The 19,730-nt window shown below is 38.2% G+C and overlaps 4 protein-coding genes and 1 long non-coding RNA gene across 7 annotated transcripts; 3 read left to right on the plus strand and 2 right to left on the minus strand.

Annotated features, from left to right (window-relative positions):
• Positions 1 to 634: 634 nt before the first annotated feature.
• Positions 635 to 6,745, plus strand: LOC114533200 (vicilin-like seed storage protein At2g18540). The gene is made up of 2 exons (XM_028554703.1): positions 635 to 638; positions 5,973 to 6,745. The coding sequence occupies exons 1-2, from the start codon at positions 635 to 637 to the stop codon at positions 6,743 to 6,745; spliced, it is 777 nt and encodes a 258-aa protein (XP_028410504.1).
• Positions 6,746 to 7,097: 352 nt separating this feature from the next.
• LOC114536991 lies at positions 7,098 to 12,679 on the minus strand. The gene is made up of 3 exons (XR_003688550.1): positions 12,519 to 12,679; positions 11,722 to 11,797; positions 7,098 to 7,235 (listed from the first exon to the last, which is right to left on the minus strand). It is a non-coding gene; the product is annotated as an uncharacterized LOC114536991 (long non-coding RNA).
• Positions 7,826 to 11,701, plus strand: LOC114536955 (structural maintenance of chromosomes protein 4-like). Of its 3 annotated transcripts, none has more exons than XM_028558212.1 (5): positions 7,826 to 8,287; positions 9,662 to 9,710; positions 9,795 to 10,000; positions 10,166 to 11,409; positions 11,520 to 11,701. In XM_028558212.1, exons 2-5 carry the CDS (start codon positions 9,696 to 9,698, stop codon positions 11,570 to 11,572), a joined length of 1,518 nt encoding a protein of 505 aa, XP_028414013.1. In that variant the 5' UTR covers positions 7,826 to 8,287; positions 9,662 to 9,695; the 3' UTR covers positions 11,573 to 11,701. The 3 variants fall into 3 exon arrangements, with proteins under 3 accessions (XP_028414013.1, XP_028414014.1, XP_028414015.1); XM_028558213.1 differs by lacking the exon at positions 7,826 to 8,287 and adding an exon at positions 8,959 to 9,464; XM_028558214.1 differs by lacking the exon at positions 7,826 to 8,287 and adding an exon at positions 8,959 to 9,425.
• LOC114536939 (ammonium transporter Rh type A-like) lies at positions 12,261 to 15,306 on the plus strand. Its single transcript, XM_028558211.1, has 9 exons — positions 12,261 to 12,575; positions 12,682 to 12,865; positions 13,216 to 13,511; positions 13,591 to 13,754; positions 13,948 to 14,085; positions 14,178 to 14,311; positions 14,459 to 14,640; positions 14,752 to 14,825; positions 14,935 to 15,306. Exons 1-9 carry the CDS (start codon positions 12,404 to 12,406, stop codon positions 15,112 to 15,114), a joined length of 1,524 nt encoding a protein of 507 aa, XP_028414012.1. The 5' UTR covers positions 12,261 to 12,403; the 3' UTR covers positions 15,115 to 15,306.
• A 233-nt stretch (positions 15,307 to 15,539) lies between these two features.
• Positions 15,540 to 19,620, minus strand: LOC114532181 (protein quaking-like). The gene is made up of 9 exons (XM_028553759.1): positions 19,408 to 19,620; positions 17,078 to 17,226; positions 16,846 to 16,962; positions 16,568 to 16,711; positions 16,357 to 16,432; positions 16,196 to 16,276; positions 16,007 to 16,102; positions 15,865 to 15,940; positions 15,540 to 15,799 (listed from the first exon to the last, which is right to left on the minus strand). Exons 1-9 carry the CDS (start codon positions 19,505 to 19,507, stop codon positions 15,766 to 15,768), a joined length of 873 nt encoding a protein of 290 aa, XP_028409560.1. The 5' UTR covers positions 19,508 to 19,620; the 3' UTR covers positions 15,540 to 15,765.
• Positions 19,621 to 19,730: the final 110 nt, after the last annotated feature.

The following is a 19,730-nucleotide window of genomic DNA, read 5'->3' on the forward strand; positions in this document are numbered from 1 at the left end:
GGGCTTGAACCACCACCGCTTATGGACTAACCACTGTCCTAACCAACTCGGCCACTGCTGCTGGTGGTGAAAGACGACAGTTTTTTATTTCACTTAATCCTTTCTTCGACTTAAGACTTTTTAATTTTTTTAAGTCTTTCACCACCGGCTATCAGCGGTGGCCGAGTGGGTTAGGACAGTGGTAAGTCCATAAGCGGTGGTGGGTTCAAGCCCTTGCAGTGTCAAAGCACGAGTTGCGAATTCTTATTTAATCTAAAGTCTCCAAAGAAAGGATGAAATGAAATAAAAAAGTTGCGCTTTTGCCACAAGCAGCGGTGGCCGAGAGGTTTCGGACAGTGGTTAGTCTATAAGCGGTGGTGGGTTCAAGCCCTTGCACTGTCAAAACATGAGTTGCGAATTCTTAATTAATTTAAAGTCTCCAAAGAAAGGATTAAATGAAATAAAAAACTTTCGTCTTTAACTACCAGCAGCAGTGGTCAAGAGGTTTAGGACAGTGGTTAGTCCATAAGCGGTGGTGGGTTCAAGCCCTTGCAGTGTCAAAACATGAGTTGCAAGTTTTTAATTAATTTAAAGTCTCCAAAGAAAGGATTAAACCATAAGCGGTGGTGGATTCAAGCCCTTGCAGTGTCTAAATATGGGTTTCAGACTTGGAAAATTTAAAAAGTCTTAAGTCGAAGAAAGGATTAAGTGAAATAAAAAACTGTCGTCTTTCACCACCAGCAGCAGTGGCCGAGTTGGTTAGGACAGTGGTTAGTCCATAAGCGGTGGTGGTTCAAGCCCTTGCAGTGTCAAAACATGATTTGCAAGTTCTTAATTAATTTAAAGTCTCCAAAGAAAGGATTAAATGAAATAAAAAACTTTCGTCTTTCACTACCAGCAGCAGTGGTCAAGAGGTATAGGACAGTGGTTAGTCCATAGACGGTGTGTGGTTCAAGCCCTTGCAGTGTCAAAAATTAAGTTACAAATTCTTATTTAATTTCAAAGACTTGTAAGGATAAGGTGAAAAAATTCTAAGTCTAAAAAATTCTAAGTCTCACCACCAACACTGATAGCCGGCGGTGAAAGACTTAGAAAATTTAAAAAGTCTTAAGTCGAAGAAAGGATTAAGTAAAATAAAAAACTATCGTCTTTCACCACCAGCAGCAGTGGCCGAGTTCGTTAGGACAGTGGTTAGTCTATAAGCGGTGGTTGGTTCAAGCCCATGCAGTGTCTAAACATGAATTTCAGACTTGGAAAATTTAAAAAGTCGTAAGTCGAAGAAAGGATTAAGTGAAATAAAAAACTGTCGTCTTTCACCACCAGCAGCAGTGGCCGAGTTGGTTAGGACAGTGGTTAGTCCATAAGCGGTGGTGGTTCAAGCCCTTGCAGTGTCAAAACATGATTTGCGAGTTCTTAATTAATTTAAAGTCTCCAAAAAAAGGATTAAATGATATAAAAAACTTTCGCCTTTCACCACAAGCAGCAGTGGCCGAGTGGTTTAGGACAGTGGTTAGTCCATAGGCGGTGTGTGGTTCAAGCCCTTGAAGTGTCAAAAATTAAGTTGCAAATTCTTATTTAATTTCAAAGACTTGTAAGGATAAGGTTAAAAAAATTTTAAGTCTAAAAAATTCTAAGTCTCACCACCAGCATTGATAGCCGGCGGTGAAAGACTTAGAAAATTTAAAAAGTCTTAAGTCGAAGAAAGGATTAAGTAAAATAAAAAACTGTCGTCTTTCACCACCAGCAGCAGTGGCCGAGTTGGTTAGGACAGTGGTTAGTCCATAAGCGGTGGTGGTTCAAGCCCTTGCAGTGTCCAAACATGAGTTTTAGACTTGGAAAATTTAAAAAGTCTGAAGTCGAAGAAAGGATTAAGTGAAATAAAAAACTGTCGTTCTTTCACCACCAGCAGCAGTGGCCGAGTTGGTTAGGACAGTGGTTAGTCCATAGGCGGTGGTGGGTTCAAGCCCTTGCAGTGTCAAAGCATGAGTTCCAAGTTTTTAATTAATTTAAAGTCTCCAAAAAAAGAATTAAATGAAATAAAAAACTTTCGTCTTTAACCACAAGCAGCGGTGGCGGAGTTGGTTAGGACAGTGGTTAGTCCATAGGCGGTGGTGGGTTCAAGCCCTTGCAGTGTCAAAGCATGAGTTCCAAGTTTTTAATTAATTTAAAGTCTCCAAAAAAAGAATTAAATGAAATAAAAAACTTTCGTCTTTAACCACAAGCAGCGGTGGCGGAGTTGGTTAGGACAGTGGTTAGTCCGTAAGCGGTGGCGGGTTCAAGCCCTTGCAGTGTCAAAACATGATTTGCGAGTTCTTAATTAATTTAAAGTCTCCAAAAAAAGGATTAAATGATATAAAAAACTTTCGTCTTTCACCACAAGAAGCGGTGGCCGAGTGGGTTAGGACAGTGGTTAGTCCATAGGCGGTGTGTGGTTCAAGCCCTTGCAGTGTCAAAAATTAAGTTGGAAATTCTTATTTAATTTCTAAGACTTGTAAGGGTAAGGTGAAAAAATTCTAAGTCTAAAAAATTCTAAGTCTTACCACCAGCACTGATAGCCGGCGGTGAAAGACTTAGAAAATTTAAAAAGTCTTAAGTCGAAGAAAGGATTAAGTAAAATAACGAACTGTCGCCTTTCACCACCGGCAGCAGTGGCCAAGTTGGTTAGGACAGTGGTTAGTCCATAAGCGGTGGTGGGTTCAAGCCCTTGCAGTGTCTAAAAATGAGTTTCAGACTTGGAAAATTTAAAAAGTCTTAAGTCGAAGAAAGGATTAAGTGAAATAAAAAAGTGTTGTCTTTCACCACCAGCAGCAGTGGCCGAGTTGGTTAGGACAGTGGTTAGTCCATAAGCGGTGGTGGGTTCAAGCCCTTGCAATGTCAAAGCATGAGTTTCAGAAATTGAAAAATCGGAAAATTGAAAATTGGAAAGTTAAAACGGACGTTTCAAAGAAAAATAGAAAATTTAAAAAAATGGGAAGTTTCAGAAAAAATGGGAAGTTTCAAACTTTCAGCACAAGCAGCAGTGTCAATGCATGAGTTTCAAAAATTAAAAGAAAAAGATAAAAATTCTAAGTTCAAATAAAATTCAAAGTTTCAGAAGAAAAAATCGAAGTTTCGAAAAAAATAAAAAAAATTCGAAATTTAAAAACAATTGAAAGAAATTCAGAATTTCAAAAAAAAATTGGAAGTTTCGAAATAAAATAAAAAAATTCTAAGTAAACAAAATTGGACAATAAAAAGAAATTTGGTATTTCAGAAAAAAAAAAATTCGAAGTTTCAAAAAGAGAAACATTGCAAGGGCTTGGAGGGGGGGATGGAGAAAGGAGGGGGGGAGAAAGGAAGGGGGGGAGAGGAGGGGGGGAGAAAGGAGGGGGGAGAAAGGGGGGGGAGAAAGGAAGGGGGGGAGAAAGGAGGGGGGGAGGGAGAAAGGAGGGGGGGAGAGGGGGGGAGAGAGGGGGGAGGGAGAGAGGGGTATAGGAGGAGGAGAGAAAAGAGGAGGGCATAGATCCCCCAGGTGTATGCTCCCCTCTTTTCTATCCCCCCCTCTTTCCCTCCCCCCTCTTTCCCTCCTCCCTCTTTCCCTCCTCCCTCTCTCCCTCCCGCTTCCTCCCATCCCCCCTCTTTCCCTCCTCCCTCCCATCCCCCTCTCTTTCCCTCCTCCCTCTTTCCCTCCTCCCTCTCTCCCTCCCCCTTCCTCCCATCCCCCCTCTCTCCCTCCCCCCTTCCTTTCACCATCCCCCCCTCCTTTCTCCATCCCTCCTCCTCTCCCCCCTCCAAGCCGTTGCATTGTCTTGTGAAATTTTTTTCCTTTTTTCTGAAATTCCGAATTTGTTTTATTGTCCAATTTTTTTTTTGAAATTCTTAATTTCTTTGATTGTCCAATTTTTTTTTACTTAGAATTTTTTTTTATTTTTTTTCGAAACTTCCATTTTTTTTAAATTCCGAATTTTTTTTATTTTTTTTCTTTTGAAACTTTGAATTTTATTTTGGATTTTTTTTTATTTTTTTTTCAATTTTTGAAACTCATGCATTGACACTGCTGCTTGTGCTGAAAGTTTGAAACTTCCCATTTTTTTAAATTTTCTATTTTTCTTTGAAACGTCCAATTTTAACTCTCCAATTTTCAATTTTCCGGTTTATCAATTTTTGAAACTCATGCTTTGACATTGCAAGGGCTTGAACCCACCACCGCTTATGGACTAACCACTGTCCTTACCAACTTGGCCACTGCTGCTGGTGGTGAAAGACGACAGTTTTTTATTTTACTTAATCCTTTCTTCGACTTAAGACTTTTTAAATTTTCTAAGTCTTTCACCGCCGGCTATCAGTGCTGGTGGTGAGACTTAGAATTTTTTCACCTTATCCTTACAAGTCTTTGAAATTAAATAAGAATTTGCAACTTTATATTTTTGGACACTGCAGGGGCTTGAACCACACACCGCCTATGGACTAACCACTGTCCTAAACCACTCGGCCACCGCTTCTTGTGGTGAAAGGCGAAAGTTCTTTATATCATTTAATCCTTTTTTTGGAGACTTTAAATTAATTAAGAACTTGCAAATCATGTTTTGACACTGCAAGGGCTTGAACCACCACCGCTTACGGACTAACCACTGTCCTAACCAACTCCGCCACCGCTGCTTGTGGTTAAAGACGAAAGTTTTTTATTTCATTTAATTCTTTTTTTGGAGTCTTTAAATTAATTAAAAACTTGGAACTCATGCTTTGACACTGCAAGGGCTTGAACCCACCACCGCTTATGGACTAACCACTGTCCTGACCAACTTGGCCACTGCTGCTGGTGGTGAAAGACAACAGTTTTTTATTTTACTTAATCCTTTATTCGACTTAACACTTTTTAAATTTTCTAAGTCTTTCACCGCCGGCTATCAGTGTTGGTGGTCAGACTTAGAATTTTTTAGACTTAGAATTTTTTCACCTTATCCTTACAAGTCTTTGAAATTAAATAAGAATTTGCAACTTAATTTTTGACACTGCAAGGGCTTGAACCCACCACCGCTTATGGACTAACCACTGTCCTAACCCACTCGGCCACCGCTGCTTGTGGTGAAAGACGAAAGTTTTTTATTTCATTTGATCGTTTCTTTGGAGACTTTAAATAAAATAAGAATTCGCAACTTATGCTTTGACACTGCAAGGGCTTGAACCACCACCGCTTATGGACTAACCACTGTCCTAAACCTCTCGACCACCGCTGTTTGGCGTGAAAGATGAAAGTTTTTTATTGGATTTAATCCTTTCTATGGAGACTTTACGTGAAACAAGAATTCGCAACTCATGTTTTGACACTGGAAGGGCTTGAACCCACCACCGCTTACGGACTAAGCACTCTCTTAAACCTCTTGGCCACTGCTGCTGGTGGTGAAAGACGAAAGTTTTTCATTTGATTTAATCCTTTCTTTGGAGACTTTAATTTAAATAAGATTTCGCAACTCATGTTTTGACATTGCAAGGGCTTGAACCCACCACCGCTAATGGAGTTAGCACTGTCCTAACCCACTCGGCCACCGCTGATAGCCGGTGGGAAAAGACTTAAAAAAATTAAAAAGTCTTAAGTCGAAGAAAGGATTAAGTAAAATAAAAAACTGTCGTCTTTCACCACCAGCAGCAGTGGCCGAGTTAGTTAGGACAGTGGTTAGTCCATAAGCGGCGGTGGTTCAAGCCCTTGCAGTGTCAAAACATGAGTTTCAAAGACTTGGAAAATTGAACGTTGAAAAATTGAAAATTGAAAAATTAAAAAAAATTCGAAGTTTCAAAAATATCTGAAGTCAAAGGAAAATTGAACAATTTAAAAAATTCGGAATTCCAAAGCAAAGAAAGAAAAAAATTGCACAATGAAAAATTGAAAAATTAAAAAAATTCGCAATTCCAAAATAAATTGGTAGTTTCAAAAAGAAAGAAAAAAATTCTAACTCCAAAAAAAAATTGGACATTTGAAAAGAAATTCAAAACAAAGAAAGAAAAAATTTCAAAAGGCAATGCAAGGGCTTTAACAAGGCGGTTGAGAGGAAGGAAGGAAGGAAGGGAGAGAGAGGAGAGAGAGGAGAGAGAGGAGAGGGAGAGAGAGGAGAGGAGAGAGAGAAGGAGAGAGGAGAAGAGGAGGAGAAGAGAGAGGAGCAGAGAGAGGAGAAGAGAGAGGAGAAGAGAGAGGAGAAGAGAGAGGAGAAGAGAGAGAGAAGAGAGAGAGAAGAGAGAGGAGAGAGAGGAGAAGAGAGGAGAAGAGAGAGGAGAAGAGAGAGGAGAAGAAGAGGGAGAGAGAGAGAAGAGAGGAGAAGAGAGAGGAAAGAGAGAGGAGAAGAGAGAGGAGAAGAGAGAGGAGAAGAAGGAGAGAGAGAGAGGAGAAGAGAGAGGAAAGAGAGAGGAGAAGAGAGAGGAGGAGAGAGAGAGGAAGAGAGAGGAGAAGAGAGAGGAGAAGAGAGAGGAGAAGAGAGAGGAGAAGAGAGAGGAGAAGAGAGAGGAGAAGAGAGAGGAGAAGAGAGAGGAGAAGAGAGGAGAGAAGAGAGGAAGAGAGAAGAGAGGGGAAGGGAAGAGGAAGGGAAGAGGAAGGGAAGAGGAAGGGAAGAGGAAGGGAAGAGGAGGGGAAGAGGAAGGAGGAGGAGGGAAGAGAAGAAGGAAGAGAGGGGAAGGGAAGAGGAAGGGAAGAGGAAGGGAAGAGGAAGGGAAGAGGAAGGGAAGAGGAAGGGAAAAGGAAGGGAAGAGGAAGGGAAGAGGAAGGGAAGAGGAAGGGAAAGGAAGAGAGAAGAAGTGAGAAGAGGGAGAGAGGGGAAAAGAGGAGGAGAGGAAGAGAAGGATAGAAGAACATACACTTGGAGGATCTATGCTCTTCTCTCCTCTCCTATCCTGTCTACTCTCCTCTCTACCCTCTTTTTTTTACTTAGAATTTTTTCCTTTTTTTTGAAACTTCGAATTTTTTTAATTTTCCTAATTTCAATTTTTTTTTGAAACTTTGAATTTCTTTTAATTTTCCAATTTTCAATTTTTCAATGTTCAATTTTCCAATTTTTGAAACTCATGTTTTCACACTGCAAGGGCTTAAACCCACCACCGTAAGTTTATTTTATTTACAAGTATTTCACTATACGTAAATGATGTTACCTGAGGATTGACGAATCCAGTCATCCAGAAACATATTGGTCTACCATGCCAATATGTTCTCCAAAAAGCCACGTGGAGAACTGGTTATTCCTTTCGATCAAATCCGTAAACCAAAAGCCAAGTGTTGTGGACTCCCAGGATATCTAGAAGAGAAGTGATGTTTTTAGCATAATCCAAAAACGACATATTGATATTCGGAATTCAGGATTAAGGCTATGTACACGTGCATGCACACGGTAACGTTTTCGAGCGTTTTCATATTTGTTTTCGTGCCAAAATGGTTTCAAACAGTTGAAATGAGTTTAACGCGTATTAGGCGTATTTTCCATTGGATCGTGTGGACAGGGTGTCTAAACAATAAAATAGACAAAAACGATTTTGAAAACGCTGGAAAACGACGCTCGTGTCCACATAGCCTAAGACTGATTGTAAGAGGCAGGGTAATGCAAGAGTATGTTGAAAGAGTGGTTAGCTTTTTCCAAAGTGCTGGAACACCTAGACCACGTAGATTAGGACAGGCGTAGATGATCATTATGATGAAATAAATAAGGATGAAATAGAAAAGTTTTTAACAAGTTTTGAAAGTGAATTAGTGCAACTGTTGTTGGAAAGTAAAGATTGTACGGAGGCACAGACGATGAAGTCTGGTTTTCATGGATTTTAATCCATCGCAGATAGTTTTTTTTCCGTGGCTTCACTGATGCAAAAATGCACAAACACATTCATATTATACATGCTCTTCTGAAAACAATTTGCTCGTACGATATTACACTATATCATATTCGACTTAATATGAAATAAACATGAAGTACTACGCTCAGCCACTAGACACAGACGAATAAACACGCGTCTCACTAAAGATTTAAAACATGCACCACGTGGATGGGCGCCTTCCTTTCATTCATTCTTAAAACTCATTTCAATATTCAAATCATCATTCATTGCTGAAAAGATTCATTTTTACTTTCGTTTCTAAACTGAACGCTCCCTTTTTGCACAAAATATTACATTCAATCTCAAGAATAGTCGGTAAGCCTATAATTCTGCTACAACTACTATTTGAAAACTCAGGGAGAGGATTTCTGGAGTGTTATTGATGACTCTAGTGCGCAGATTGCGTTATGATTTGAATACATTTTGAATGAATGGCTTCTTGGCCTTTGTTGTGGGCGGTTGATGACACGAAAACAGCCAGGTAAATCAGACAAAAAACGTTACTTTTATACCTAGAAGTTATACATATAAGTTCATTAAGGGTATCGATAATCTTCGTCAAGATTTATACTCCTAAGGTAACGCTAATTTTCCTTTTATTTCTGCTATATCTTGTGATGTTTTAAGACGTCAAGTGAAACCGCAACTTGTTGCATGGCGTCGTAAAACGCTAATCTTTGATGTTTTGAATGCAAACCACCCAACCGTACAACGCTTTGTCTATCAACAGAATCGGCTGTTTGTTCAAAGTTTTGCGACTTTGAAACACACATATCCATATAGCAAACATTGTGTCATTTAGCCGGAGTTTCTTCCTGATCATATATCCATAATACAACGCACGCAGGATCCAGTTAAGACATCTCTCATTCGCAATGCATAAAATATATAAAATTTTATCGGACTGTCTTAAAGCGAACCTTTTGTTTTATACAGTTTAAGTTGACTTTATAGTCTGATTCTGTATATACGTGTGTTAATATCTGAAGAGTCAGAGTTTGGTCACGAAGTTCGTTTCTTGGCATATTACAGACAGTGTTTCGTAAACATCTAAATGCAGTAATTTATCTTTTCTCATCGTTATAGTTCCCTTTTGACACATTCTTCATCTCAATAGAAGAACAGTGAAACTCGCATGACATACTAATAGGTTAAGTGCACATTAGGGATAAAAACAATTCGGTAATCCTCATTTCGTTTTTTTATACTCTTCCTCACCTTTTGCGACATGCACGAATTCCTTTGTTCTTACATAAAAACATAAAAACACGAATCTTAATCTTCTTTCTAGAGTATCGTGACAGATATAAATTGCATGACAAGTTCATAGTTAATGCACCTCATGCCTGTTACATATTCAAACTTCATTTCCGCTGAGACAATTGATTTCATTGCGGGTGGGAACATGTAAGGAAACTATTCAGATATTATACACTCGCGATGGACATGTAGTCTATATAAAGCGGATATATTTAGGCAGATTTTCATATAGAGAATCTTTGTCGTGTATGGTGAGGTGGTGTATAAAAGCCTTACTATAGTTGAACTGAGCTTAAATTGATTTTTGGGGGATTCGAGGAACGAGATTGTATTAAAAACATAGAAGATTAGATTAGGAGGTAATAAAGTGATATAACGGTTTATGGTTTTGACTTCAGGTATATAATCTTTTTAATATTTTGCTAAATGATTTGTATATGTATCTAGCGCATGTACTGGTTGTAAATATCGTTATAAGATAGAATTATGTGCGACGCTTATCTCCGTTCAGTATTACTGTATATGTTCATCAAGTGTACAATGAGTGTTTGTAAGTAGATTTGTGCAAACTAAAGTGTTTCATCTTGTCTTTTAGCATCAGTGTTTGTGATAATCAACGATTGTAAAAGATGAAGAAATATTATGTAAGTATAACTGCGTGACTAGGAGGTATACTATATTCCCTAATATAGTTACTCAACAAAGCTTTATTTCATTTGCTCATGCAGTACGAGGATCTCACAGCGATGTCTGAACCAGCGAGGGAAATGTGGATGTGCGACCAATGTTCGGAATTTGGAAAAGAGATTGAAAATCTGATGACAGGCAGAGAGAAAGAAAGTTTTACAGAGGAAATGTATCGTAAACTACGCCAGGTAACGAAACGTTGGACATCCTGGCATCACAAGACTTTTGGGAATGTCACCTCAAGACAGTAAGTATATACATAGAGAAAGCTTGTCTAATTTAACGATTTCTGAGTGAACTGTGTCGTATTTAACGTTGATCCAACTAACTCCAGTTTCAATTACTTCTCCCAACGATAAGCATCGATAAGATTTTCACACATCATTAACAGATAATCCTAAATCCACTTTAGGTCTGTCGCGGAACTGTTAGCCTGGGAACAAAGTACAACTTTACTCATCAATCCTGTCATTAAGACCAGAACCATCACTCAGGAAGAAAATATCCTCGTGAGATTCAACGAACTGTGCGAAAAGCTGGAACAACTCCATCAGAGCTTCACAGACGATATTCTTGAACCGATGTGTGAATTCTTCTGGCCATCATCACAGAAGCTAAAACTCACGAATGTTGTTGAGAATCTTAAAACTTTGCTTTCACAATGGAAGGGATTACTCGGTCCAGGCACGATAGATCAATCGCTGTTCTCCGAACCTAGCTCGAAACATCTCCACACTTGCACCTTAAGAGGACGAAGCTACGATTACGATTCGGTGATAAGACTTATCCCAGATATTCTCCAGAAAGCCACACTTGCTCTGACAGTCGTCCGTAAGTGGAGAGTGCTGTATAAACAGGGTTGTCTTTCGAGGCAGAAAACCTACAGTTTGATGGGATCCACACGCTTTAGCACGAAATCAAAGTCCGCATCTCAGGAAAAGTTGGGCATATTGGAACAGCAATCGGACGAAGTACAAAACCGTTGCGATAACTTGAGAAACGAACTTGAAAACTGCCGTGAAAGGTGCCATGATTTAGAGAAAGATTTACACGCTCATGTTGAACTTTGTGACCGCTTGGAAATCGAAATCGAGAAAGCCAAAGAAGCTTGTGATGTAGGTAAAGAAAGGCTGGATGGGGCCAAGAAGAACGTTCAGGAAAATCCTGAGGCAAATTCTCAACAATATCGACAAGTTTTACAACAAGAGCTCAATGCAGCGAAGATCAAGTTCTGCACTAAAAGGATCAAACTAATCAATGCTCGTAAGCGCTGTGTCACTATATCCGAACAGCTTGAGAAAGCCCGAAAAGAATACGAGACGCTTAAAATGGAAGGTGAAATTTCTCAGAATAAGTACCTGGTTCTTAGAAGCCAACTGGAGAACTTTCGGAGAAATATCAAGATTCAAGGTGGCATGGTTGATAGTCTTCAACAGCAGTGTTACGCCCTGAAGAAAGAGTTGGACAACTCGAAAGCAAGTTGCGAGAAGGTCACTCGGGAGTTGACCGAGGTCAAGTCAAAATGCGGAGGACTGGAGAAGAGATTACGTCATAAGGAAGAGGAATGTCTTAAGACGAAGAATGAGTTGAATGAAGCTTTGAAGAGAGAGGAAAAATTGAGAGTTGAAAATACGAAATTAATGGATATTTGCAAAGGTAAATGGAAAAGTCTAAAATACTACATTTTTCCCTCTCGAAGTCTAAATAAGCTAGTGGCTGTTATGTTAATGTCAGTTCTTCTAATGGATTATGTTTTTCTGTTTTAGCACAGGAAATGCCTTCAGATGAAAGCAGTTTAACCACACCCATTGAAAGATGATTGAAAGATGATGGAACATCAGCAGGGATAAAATTTGTATAAACTATGTTATCAACTAAATTTAACGATGATATATTTAAAAAACAGATAAATGTTTTTCATAAGTAAAGATGTAAAAATATTGATGAAATAAAGCTTTTTATATTTACCAAATATCCGGCGATGAAATGGCTGAATCATTTTGCTTTCCCTTCATTGCATGGCCAATTAAGAAAGCCGGTGTACCTAAAAGAAAGATAGAACATCACTTACCGGTTCTCTCAACTCAGACAACGAATATATATAAACCACAAACAGCAGGAAATCTTATGCATCGTTTCCCGAATTATATTGTTTATGCTAAATTTTTTAACGTGTGTTCCAAAATACCCACTGGAAAGCGGTCTAAATTAGTTCAAATCTAAACAAACATCTTGGCATGATTAGATCCAAAAAATTAGTCGTTTGTATACATAAGATTGAACACGTAGCTTTTATGGGTATGAATTTTAGTCGTTGACAGTGTTTCTATCCGTATAAAAACACTTAAGAAGCCGTATTTGAGAGTGCTATTACTTCTATTTTTGTTCGTTAACTGTTTTCACCGCCATTCTTTAATATCGTTTCTTTAGTTCATATCTGTTGGGGTTAGACCCCCCAAGCTAGTCTAACAGTCGGTTGCGAGCATACGAGCAATTGGCAACTGTTGTTTGTCAATATCACCAATATGAACATACATGCTACCATCTGCTAGTTAACCAACATATAATCGTCGCAATTATACACTTCTACATAACCGAGTGTTGCAATTTCTATTTCGAGTATTCTAAGTGGGTATTTCAAGCTTCCAAGATGCAACGTTCATCGTTACGACGTAAAAGCAAGATCACAACAATGTTGTTTGTCTTTGAAATATTCATTCTTACAATGTATGTTGTCTTTATCGATTATGGCGAAGAACTCTTACCTGTTGATCCTCCTGACAGTGACCATAACCACGAGAATGATCCTATTAGACTGAATGGTAAACATTTGTTTTATTTATCGTATCGTCTGTTAAATGATTTAAACCATTTCTGCTCTCCTCTGACCTTTCTATGAGCAACTGGAGTGGTATTTTTTATTATTAGCATTTGAAGACGTTCATGTCATGGTTTTTGTCGGATATGGTTTTTTGATGATATTTCTCAAAAGGTATGGTTTCAGTGGATTAGGATACAACTTTATTGTTGGCACTGTGGCGATTCAGTGGTCGGTAGTCATGGCAGGTTTCTTCAATCTCAAAGATTCAAAAATTCACCTTACAGGAGACAGGTAATATTCGACAGCTTATTCACGTCACCGACTCCTTGTTGGGTCTTTTCATCGACTGATTATATCAACCTGAAAACACATATTACCTCGTTCTACAGCAATTATGATATTACTTTGATAATTTGTATATACAAACCCACCCAGTCTGCTTTCTCAGCGGGATAAGACATGAGACGAAATAAGAATATTTGCATCAGAAATCACCAAGAGAGAAAGTTGATAACACGAATACTTCATCATTAATGAACTGCTTCTTGCGTTGACTCCCAATATGAGTGTGATGAGATTGGAGACAAGACTGATAGAGCCAGCCTTAGGCCGTACACCACAGCATCGTTTTCTTTTCTTAGTGTTATCAAAGCTGAATTCGCGACAGCCACAGTTCTGATCACTCTTGGCGTGATCCTCGGAAAGGCCAGTCCTATTCAGTTGTTTCTCATCACGGTGGTAGAGGTATTCTTGTACTCGATAAACCGGGGTGTGTGTGAACATATCTTAGAAGCAATAGACCCGGGGGGAGCGTTTTATATTCACGTGTTTGGTGCGTTGTTTGGACTGGGAGTGGCAAAGATGATCTTCAACCCGCGAGCAGTTGCACATGAAGAGGAGGTATCTTTGTACCATTCTGACCTCTTTGCAATGCTGGGTAAGTTCAATTGTAGAATTGCCACCTCTTGCAAACCATTGCAAATCAATGCATTCATCGATGTCATTTTCTCATGTAGGAACTCTTTTCCTATGGGTTTATTGGCCTGGTTTCAATTCATCATTACTTCTTGGTCACATAAAGCACCGAGCCATCATCAACACGTATTTTGCATTGGCTGCAAGCTGTGTGACAGCTTTTGCCTGCTCCACAGTTTTGACTAGAGAATCCAAATTTAGTATGGTAAGAGTTCACCTTTAGAGCATCTTCGTACTAGACAGACCTCTAGGTAGGGCGTTTTTCTTTTGCACGTTAAAGAGACTCTGGGTACGAGGTTACCTCATACCCCTTCCTCAGACATTGCTAGGTTGATGAGCTATCAAAGTTTTTAGATATCATGTGTTTATTCTTACTTTATTTGTATCCGTTCCTGTAGGTCCATATTCAAAATGCAACGTTATCAGGAGGAGTTGCTGTTGGTGCTATAGCTCATATGATCATCCATCCTTGGGGGGCAGTTTTGATAGGTTTAATAGCGGGTGCATCGTCCACTGCAGGTTATGAGTATTTCCAGGTGAGTTTAAAAGTATTGCTTTAAAGTTTTCTCCTCACATCGCCTTATTTTGGTCGCAGTCATGAAATTTCCAAACGTGTTCTGTTTTCCAGCCCTGGTTAATCAAACAGTTCAGTATGCACGACACGTGCGGTGTGACAAGTCTTCATGGCATACCTGGAGTGTTATCAGGAATATGTAGCATCGTGATTGCTGCCATCGCTGGATTTCCTCAATACAAAAACAGGTAATGGATACAATGTACCAGTATGGATACAATACCATATACCAGTATGGATACAATACCATATACCAGTATGGATACAATACCATATACCAGTATTAATGCAATACCAGATATTACACGCATCATAATTTCTCACTTCACATTTAGCTTGTACAAGATTTACCCAGCACGAGCGCCAGCCATGAATACCACGGAGTATGCAGAACTGACGCAACATTTTCCCGATATCAACGCGGGTCAGGGAAGATCTGCCAACATCCAATGTGCCATACAAGTTGCAGCTTTGATGATCACTTTAGCGATATCCACAATCGGCGGTCTCTTTACTGGTTAGTAAGATCTTATGTAGTGGTACTCAAAGATCCTGAGACCTTATTCGTTCTACCATAGACTATGTTTCTACACTTGTGACCATATCAATGATTGATGTCTGTTTCCAGGTTTCATAGCCAGGTTGAAGTTTTTTGATCCCCTAGACGACAAAGATTTCTATTTGGATGAACCATATTGGGAGGTAGGGGTAGTCTAAATACTTTAGAACTCTCTGCACTCTCTTGAAATGGTTCTTCATTGAAGAAACAACTATTTTCGCATCCGATTTTGACATTGACGGCCTCTTCCAGGTGCCAGATGATTTTGTTCCAGTTCGCCCCCAGATTCTTATTCCTCAAGTGCCGGGAGTAGCTTTGAATGAAGACGATGATGATGAATATGGAGAACAAGAAAGCGAATATGGAGAAGATAAAGAAGAAGAAGGTTTTGTGTTGAGGAAAAGTATTGATTTCTCACATGCACTTGTCTGAAAGTTTGGAACACAAGTAAAACGCACAAAGTTGAAGACTGCGAACTATATCTCTGGAGAAGCATCACAATTTTTTATAAAGTAGAAAAAAAATTTAGGATTTAGCATTACAAGTTCTGTTAATGAAATTTGCTTGTTTCTTTTTTTCATTGTGTCAAAAAATTGTAATCCAGCGAGGATTCTTACACCTTTTAAAAAGTTCCCGCGCCCACCGCGATTTCTGAGATGTAGATACAAGCTACACTTATGGAGACATTATGCAAGAGTGCTTTTTAGATCGAATTGCCACACATCTCATGGAAGATGATTCACTCCACGTTTAAAATATCAACAACCATTTACTGCGCGCTACCTCAGTTGCAAAGCATAAAAAACGTTACCTTTCAAAATATAAATTTAATCAATTATACAATCAATATTTTATCGCAATTAGTTTTCTTACAGCTATAATAAAGCTAATAATCATCTTTTTATATATTAACCAGCAACATAATATATTATTTTTCCACTTTTTTAAAATTAATTATATAATAATAATTCATTTACTGTGATAAACTGTTAAAGTTAAGTATTAGGTATCTTACATATGTATTTTTAGTTTAGTGTTTTGTTACTATGTGATAAACAAATTTAGGTTACTCAGGTTAGCTTGTTACCTTTGTACATGGTCATTTTCAGCTAGGAATCTAAAATTTATACAACAATGTTTGTAATTACTGATAGCTGAACCTAGAACATGCAATTACATTACCTTGAGTATGGATGTTCCCGCACGAGACCTCTTCGAACTTTTGGATTCCCACCTAATCCAAACAGACCACCATTTTCTAACAATGAAAAATATCTATCAAATATTTTTTTACCATGCTTGTTTTAAAAAGCCAGAGTAGTACCTATGAAAGATCCATCCATTGAGATATCCACAACACCTCCCCGAGATGAGAATCCAAAGTCGGTTCCTGCCATTGCCGTTGACAAATGGTTTCCAACTATTAAATTGAGTGAATGATAAAATATTGAACCGATTGCAAACCTGAATACAACCTAGAACATTTGATGTAATAGGCGGATGCAATAGTTACCTGCGGGTGATCTAACTCCAGGGAAGGCACCAGATACTGGCGTTGCAGGAGGACTGAGCATGTTCATGTTACCATTACTGCCTAAGGTATAAAATTAATTATGGTTGTTTTATACATCAAGCCAAGGGTGATGTTCGCAAACACAGCTGAGCTCAGAATACCTGGTGGTCTGTATGTACCATTAATGAGCGCCAATGTTCCCAGTTGTTCCCTCTTTATTTCATCATCACCATCCTCCTACAAAGTTTAACAAGTTAATTTTATCACAAAGACTCACTGATATATTTGTACTAAAGCAATGATTCAATAAACTATTAACACAATCTTAGAATCTGTAAGATTGTTTAGTTCTCTTAATGCAATTGTACATACCACTGGTTTCATCAGCATTTTGATTTCATTAACAGCTCTTTCCAATCTTACACTTGCTCTTTCTTGAGTATCTTCAACAGCTATCAGAACATGAAGGTCTTCCTCCAAATGCTCATAGTTTGGTTGACCACGCTTCTCTTCCTCCTGTTTGACAAGAATTATTCTCCATCATTTATTGCCTAGTTTATTGAATGATCTAAACAGGCCACTTAGTTCATCACTGATGCCACAAAAAGTAACACAAAAAACATGCAAAAAGCTCATATCAAAAGCCTTACCATTTTTCTATCTTTCATTGACCCTTTCCCACGAACTAAAAGCTTACAGCCTGTCTCTGCTTCAATTTTTCTTAAAGTTAATCCTCTTGGTCCAATAATCCGTCCAACAAAATTGAACTAATAAATTTGCATTGCATATTAGAAAACTAAGTCTATGTTTTCTTTTTAAGTCTTCTTTCTTGCTGACATTACTTTTGTTTGGTTAAAATTATGTTAGTTGTGTTAAACTGACCTTTGGGAACTCTTTGACAGGAGCAAACACCTTTTCAGTTAGTTTTACATTTTTACCGTTAGATGGTGGTAGGTTAAGTGGTGCAGAGGCGGGTAATGGTAGGCCATTGCATGGACCATGGAATAGCTCAGTTCGTATACGGTTAATTTCTAAATATAAGAGGTTAACATTGATAGGCTTGATAGTTAGAATGGCTATGTTGTTTCAGTTGTTAGACCTTACTTGCAGAGCAACTGTCTTTATATTTTGGTCGGCACTGGAAAATCTCAAATGTCAATTACGAAAGATTATTTACAGATAAACTGTCAAAGATTGGATTTTGGTAAACACATTGGAGTTTTTTAACCAGATTGGAATGGGAAATAATTAAACCTTAGAACAAGTATACAATGCTAGCATGCAAATTTCATTTCATTTTGAAAGATGACCTATATCAGAATCAATTAAAATAATCTATCCTTCATGTATCAATGCATGTTATCTCTCATTAACTATTTTCATTAAAACTGTTGCATAAATTAGCTTTCGTTTAAACAAAGCTGGGCAAACAGAATCAAGATATTTACGTTGCTAAGCCAACTACTCCTATAGCAAGTGGAATTCATTTGAAGTATCCTAGGAAAAATAGAATTGTTTAGGTAGAATTTTTCATCAATGTTCTACTTTCAAATGCTGCAATAGCTAACAGATGTGTTTTTAAGTCTATATTCAAGCTATATTTCAATAGCCTTGATTTTAAAACTCAGGCTGAGTTTGATTTCTTTACAAGGGAGAATTGATTGTCTAAATTTTAATCTGTTGTAATCCTTGTGTTTTGTATTATAATGTACACACCAGCATCCCAATGTTATAACATTAGTATTTTGTGAGCTATACACCTTATTGAAAATACATAAGCTACATGGAATTGATGGAAATATTCTAATTTGAAACATAACGCTTTTATTTAAAAAAAAAAGACCTGGAAATTAATTGGCTTTGAGACAATGTATTGTTATAATTGTTTGTGTGTGAAACAGCTTCTTATGTTGCTATGGAATTTGGCACGAGCCAATGCTATTTAACGCATGAAAAAGCATGGAAAACCAGCTATTAATAATTTTAAATGTCAGTTTCATTTGTTTTGGGAAGAAAAGGAGATACTTTTTTACGGTTTTATAAACATTCTGGGCAACAGAGTCTACTCCAAACCGCTAGATAGCTTACAGAAAAGCAATATTAAATGTTAGCGTCTTCGTAACTCGATACTTTTGACAGCTACACAAGCGTAATTAATATTTCCCATTCAAGTTTACAACCCATTTCTACGCTTTCGCTGGAAGAACTTGCTATAAAATTATACACTTTTCATTACTGTCGCTCTTCCTACTGACAATTTAATTTTGTTTAGTCGACGGAAGGGCATTGAAATAATAACAACTTTCGTTTTGAATCTCTAAATACGCATAAGAGGTGACCTGCAATGGAGCAGGTGCTTGCGCTGTGCTCTCGCTCGGGTAAACATTACAAAGCGTGGGGAAAGAAAGAAGTATTACGTCTGCAAGATTGTGGTTAAAATATTGCGATCGAATCTTGTCAAATTAAATCCCTCCATTTGTCTTTTAAATGAATGCGGCGAAAATAATCACAGAGGCGCAATTGAAACTACTTTGCATTACATGTTGCTATGTGTTTGTTTTATGAAAATGTTACAGCCTTGGAGAGCAAAGTAGCATTATAAATTCAAATCGTCGCTGAAGCGAGGATGAAATTTAAAGCAAGTGCATTTGGGCTACGCTGTTTACAAAATGATGGAATTACAATCTATCAAAAGTTCATCATTTATGCGAAAGCCCAAGTATCATGAATGAAATACCGCGCCACGGCGGCCACGCGGAGCAATCGAAATCGAGCAGCTAGTCTGCAAACTGTGTCCATGCCAAGTGCCTTTTCAACGTGATTTTCGAAGAAAAACCCAACTCTTATTAATACACTCATCTAAGATTAGTGTGCTAAGCTATTTTACGATTCCTGTTATCAAAGCATTAGTTCGCAATTAAAACAAGTAGAAATATAAACCATGAAATCTATATGCTATTTGCTACGCCAGTTGATCGATTTTGTAAACATGTTACATTTCAAATAGCGCACGAAGATTTAAGCCTGGATTTTGAAGCCATCCTAAATATAAACGCCGTGAAATGAAGACTATATTTAGGACGCTTCTACGCATAAAGCAGACTTACCAATATACTTGAAAGCCGCTATGTTACGAAGAGAAATAAACAAGTTGAAAGGTGTTTTATATTTCGAATAGTTGAGTAAATGTAAATATTATAATGTCGGCTCACCTTCGTCGAGTAGTCGTTCCAAATGTAGAAATATCTTGGGCATTTTTGAAATGGTTGTTTTATCTTTTAGTAGTTGGTTAAGATATTCGCTAGTGTTCATTTTGAACTGATATTCGTTTAAAAATTAAACGGTTTTATTTCATTAAAGGCCAAGACCTGCTGATCTGAGTAGTCCCTTGTTCAATTTGACCGGATACCGCGCGCTCTGGAGCGTACAGCGCGGGACAATCCGACCAGGTGACGTATGTCCGGGGTTCACTACCTGGAAATTTGAGATTATACGAAGCAGATATGGTAGTTGTATATTGATTTCATCGTTAAAT

This window comes from Dendronephthya gigantea, unplaced genomic scaffold (genome assembly GCF_004324835.1).
Source record: "Dendronephthya gigantea isolate DGI-Jeju-01 unplaced genomic scaffold, DenGig_1.0 000002F, whole genome shotgun sequence".
NCBI lineage: Eukaryota > Metazoa > Cnidaria > Anthozoa > Malacalcyonacea > Nephtheidae > Dendronephthya > Dendronephthya gigantea.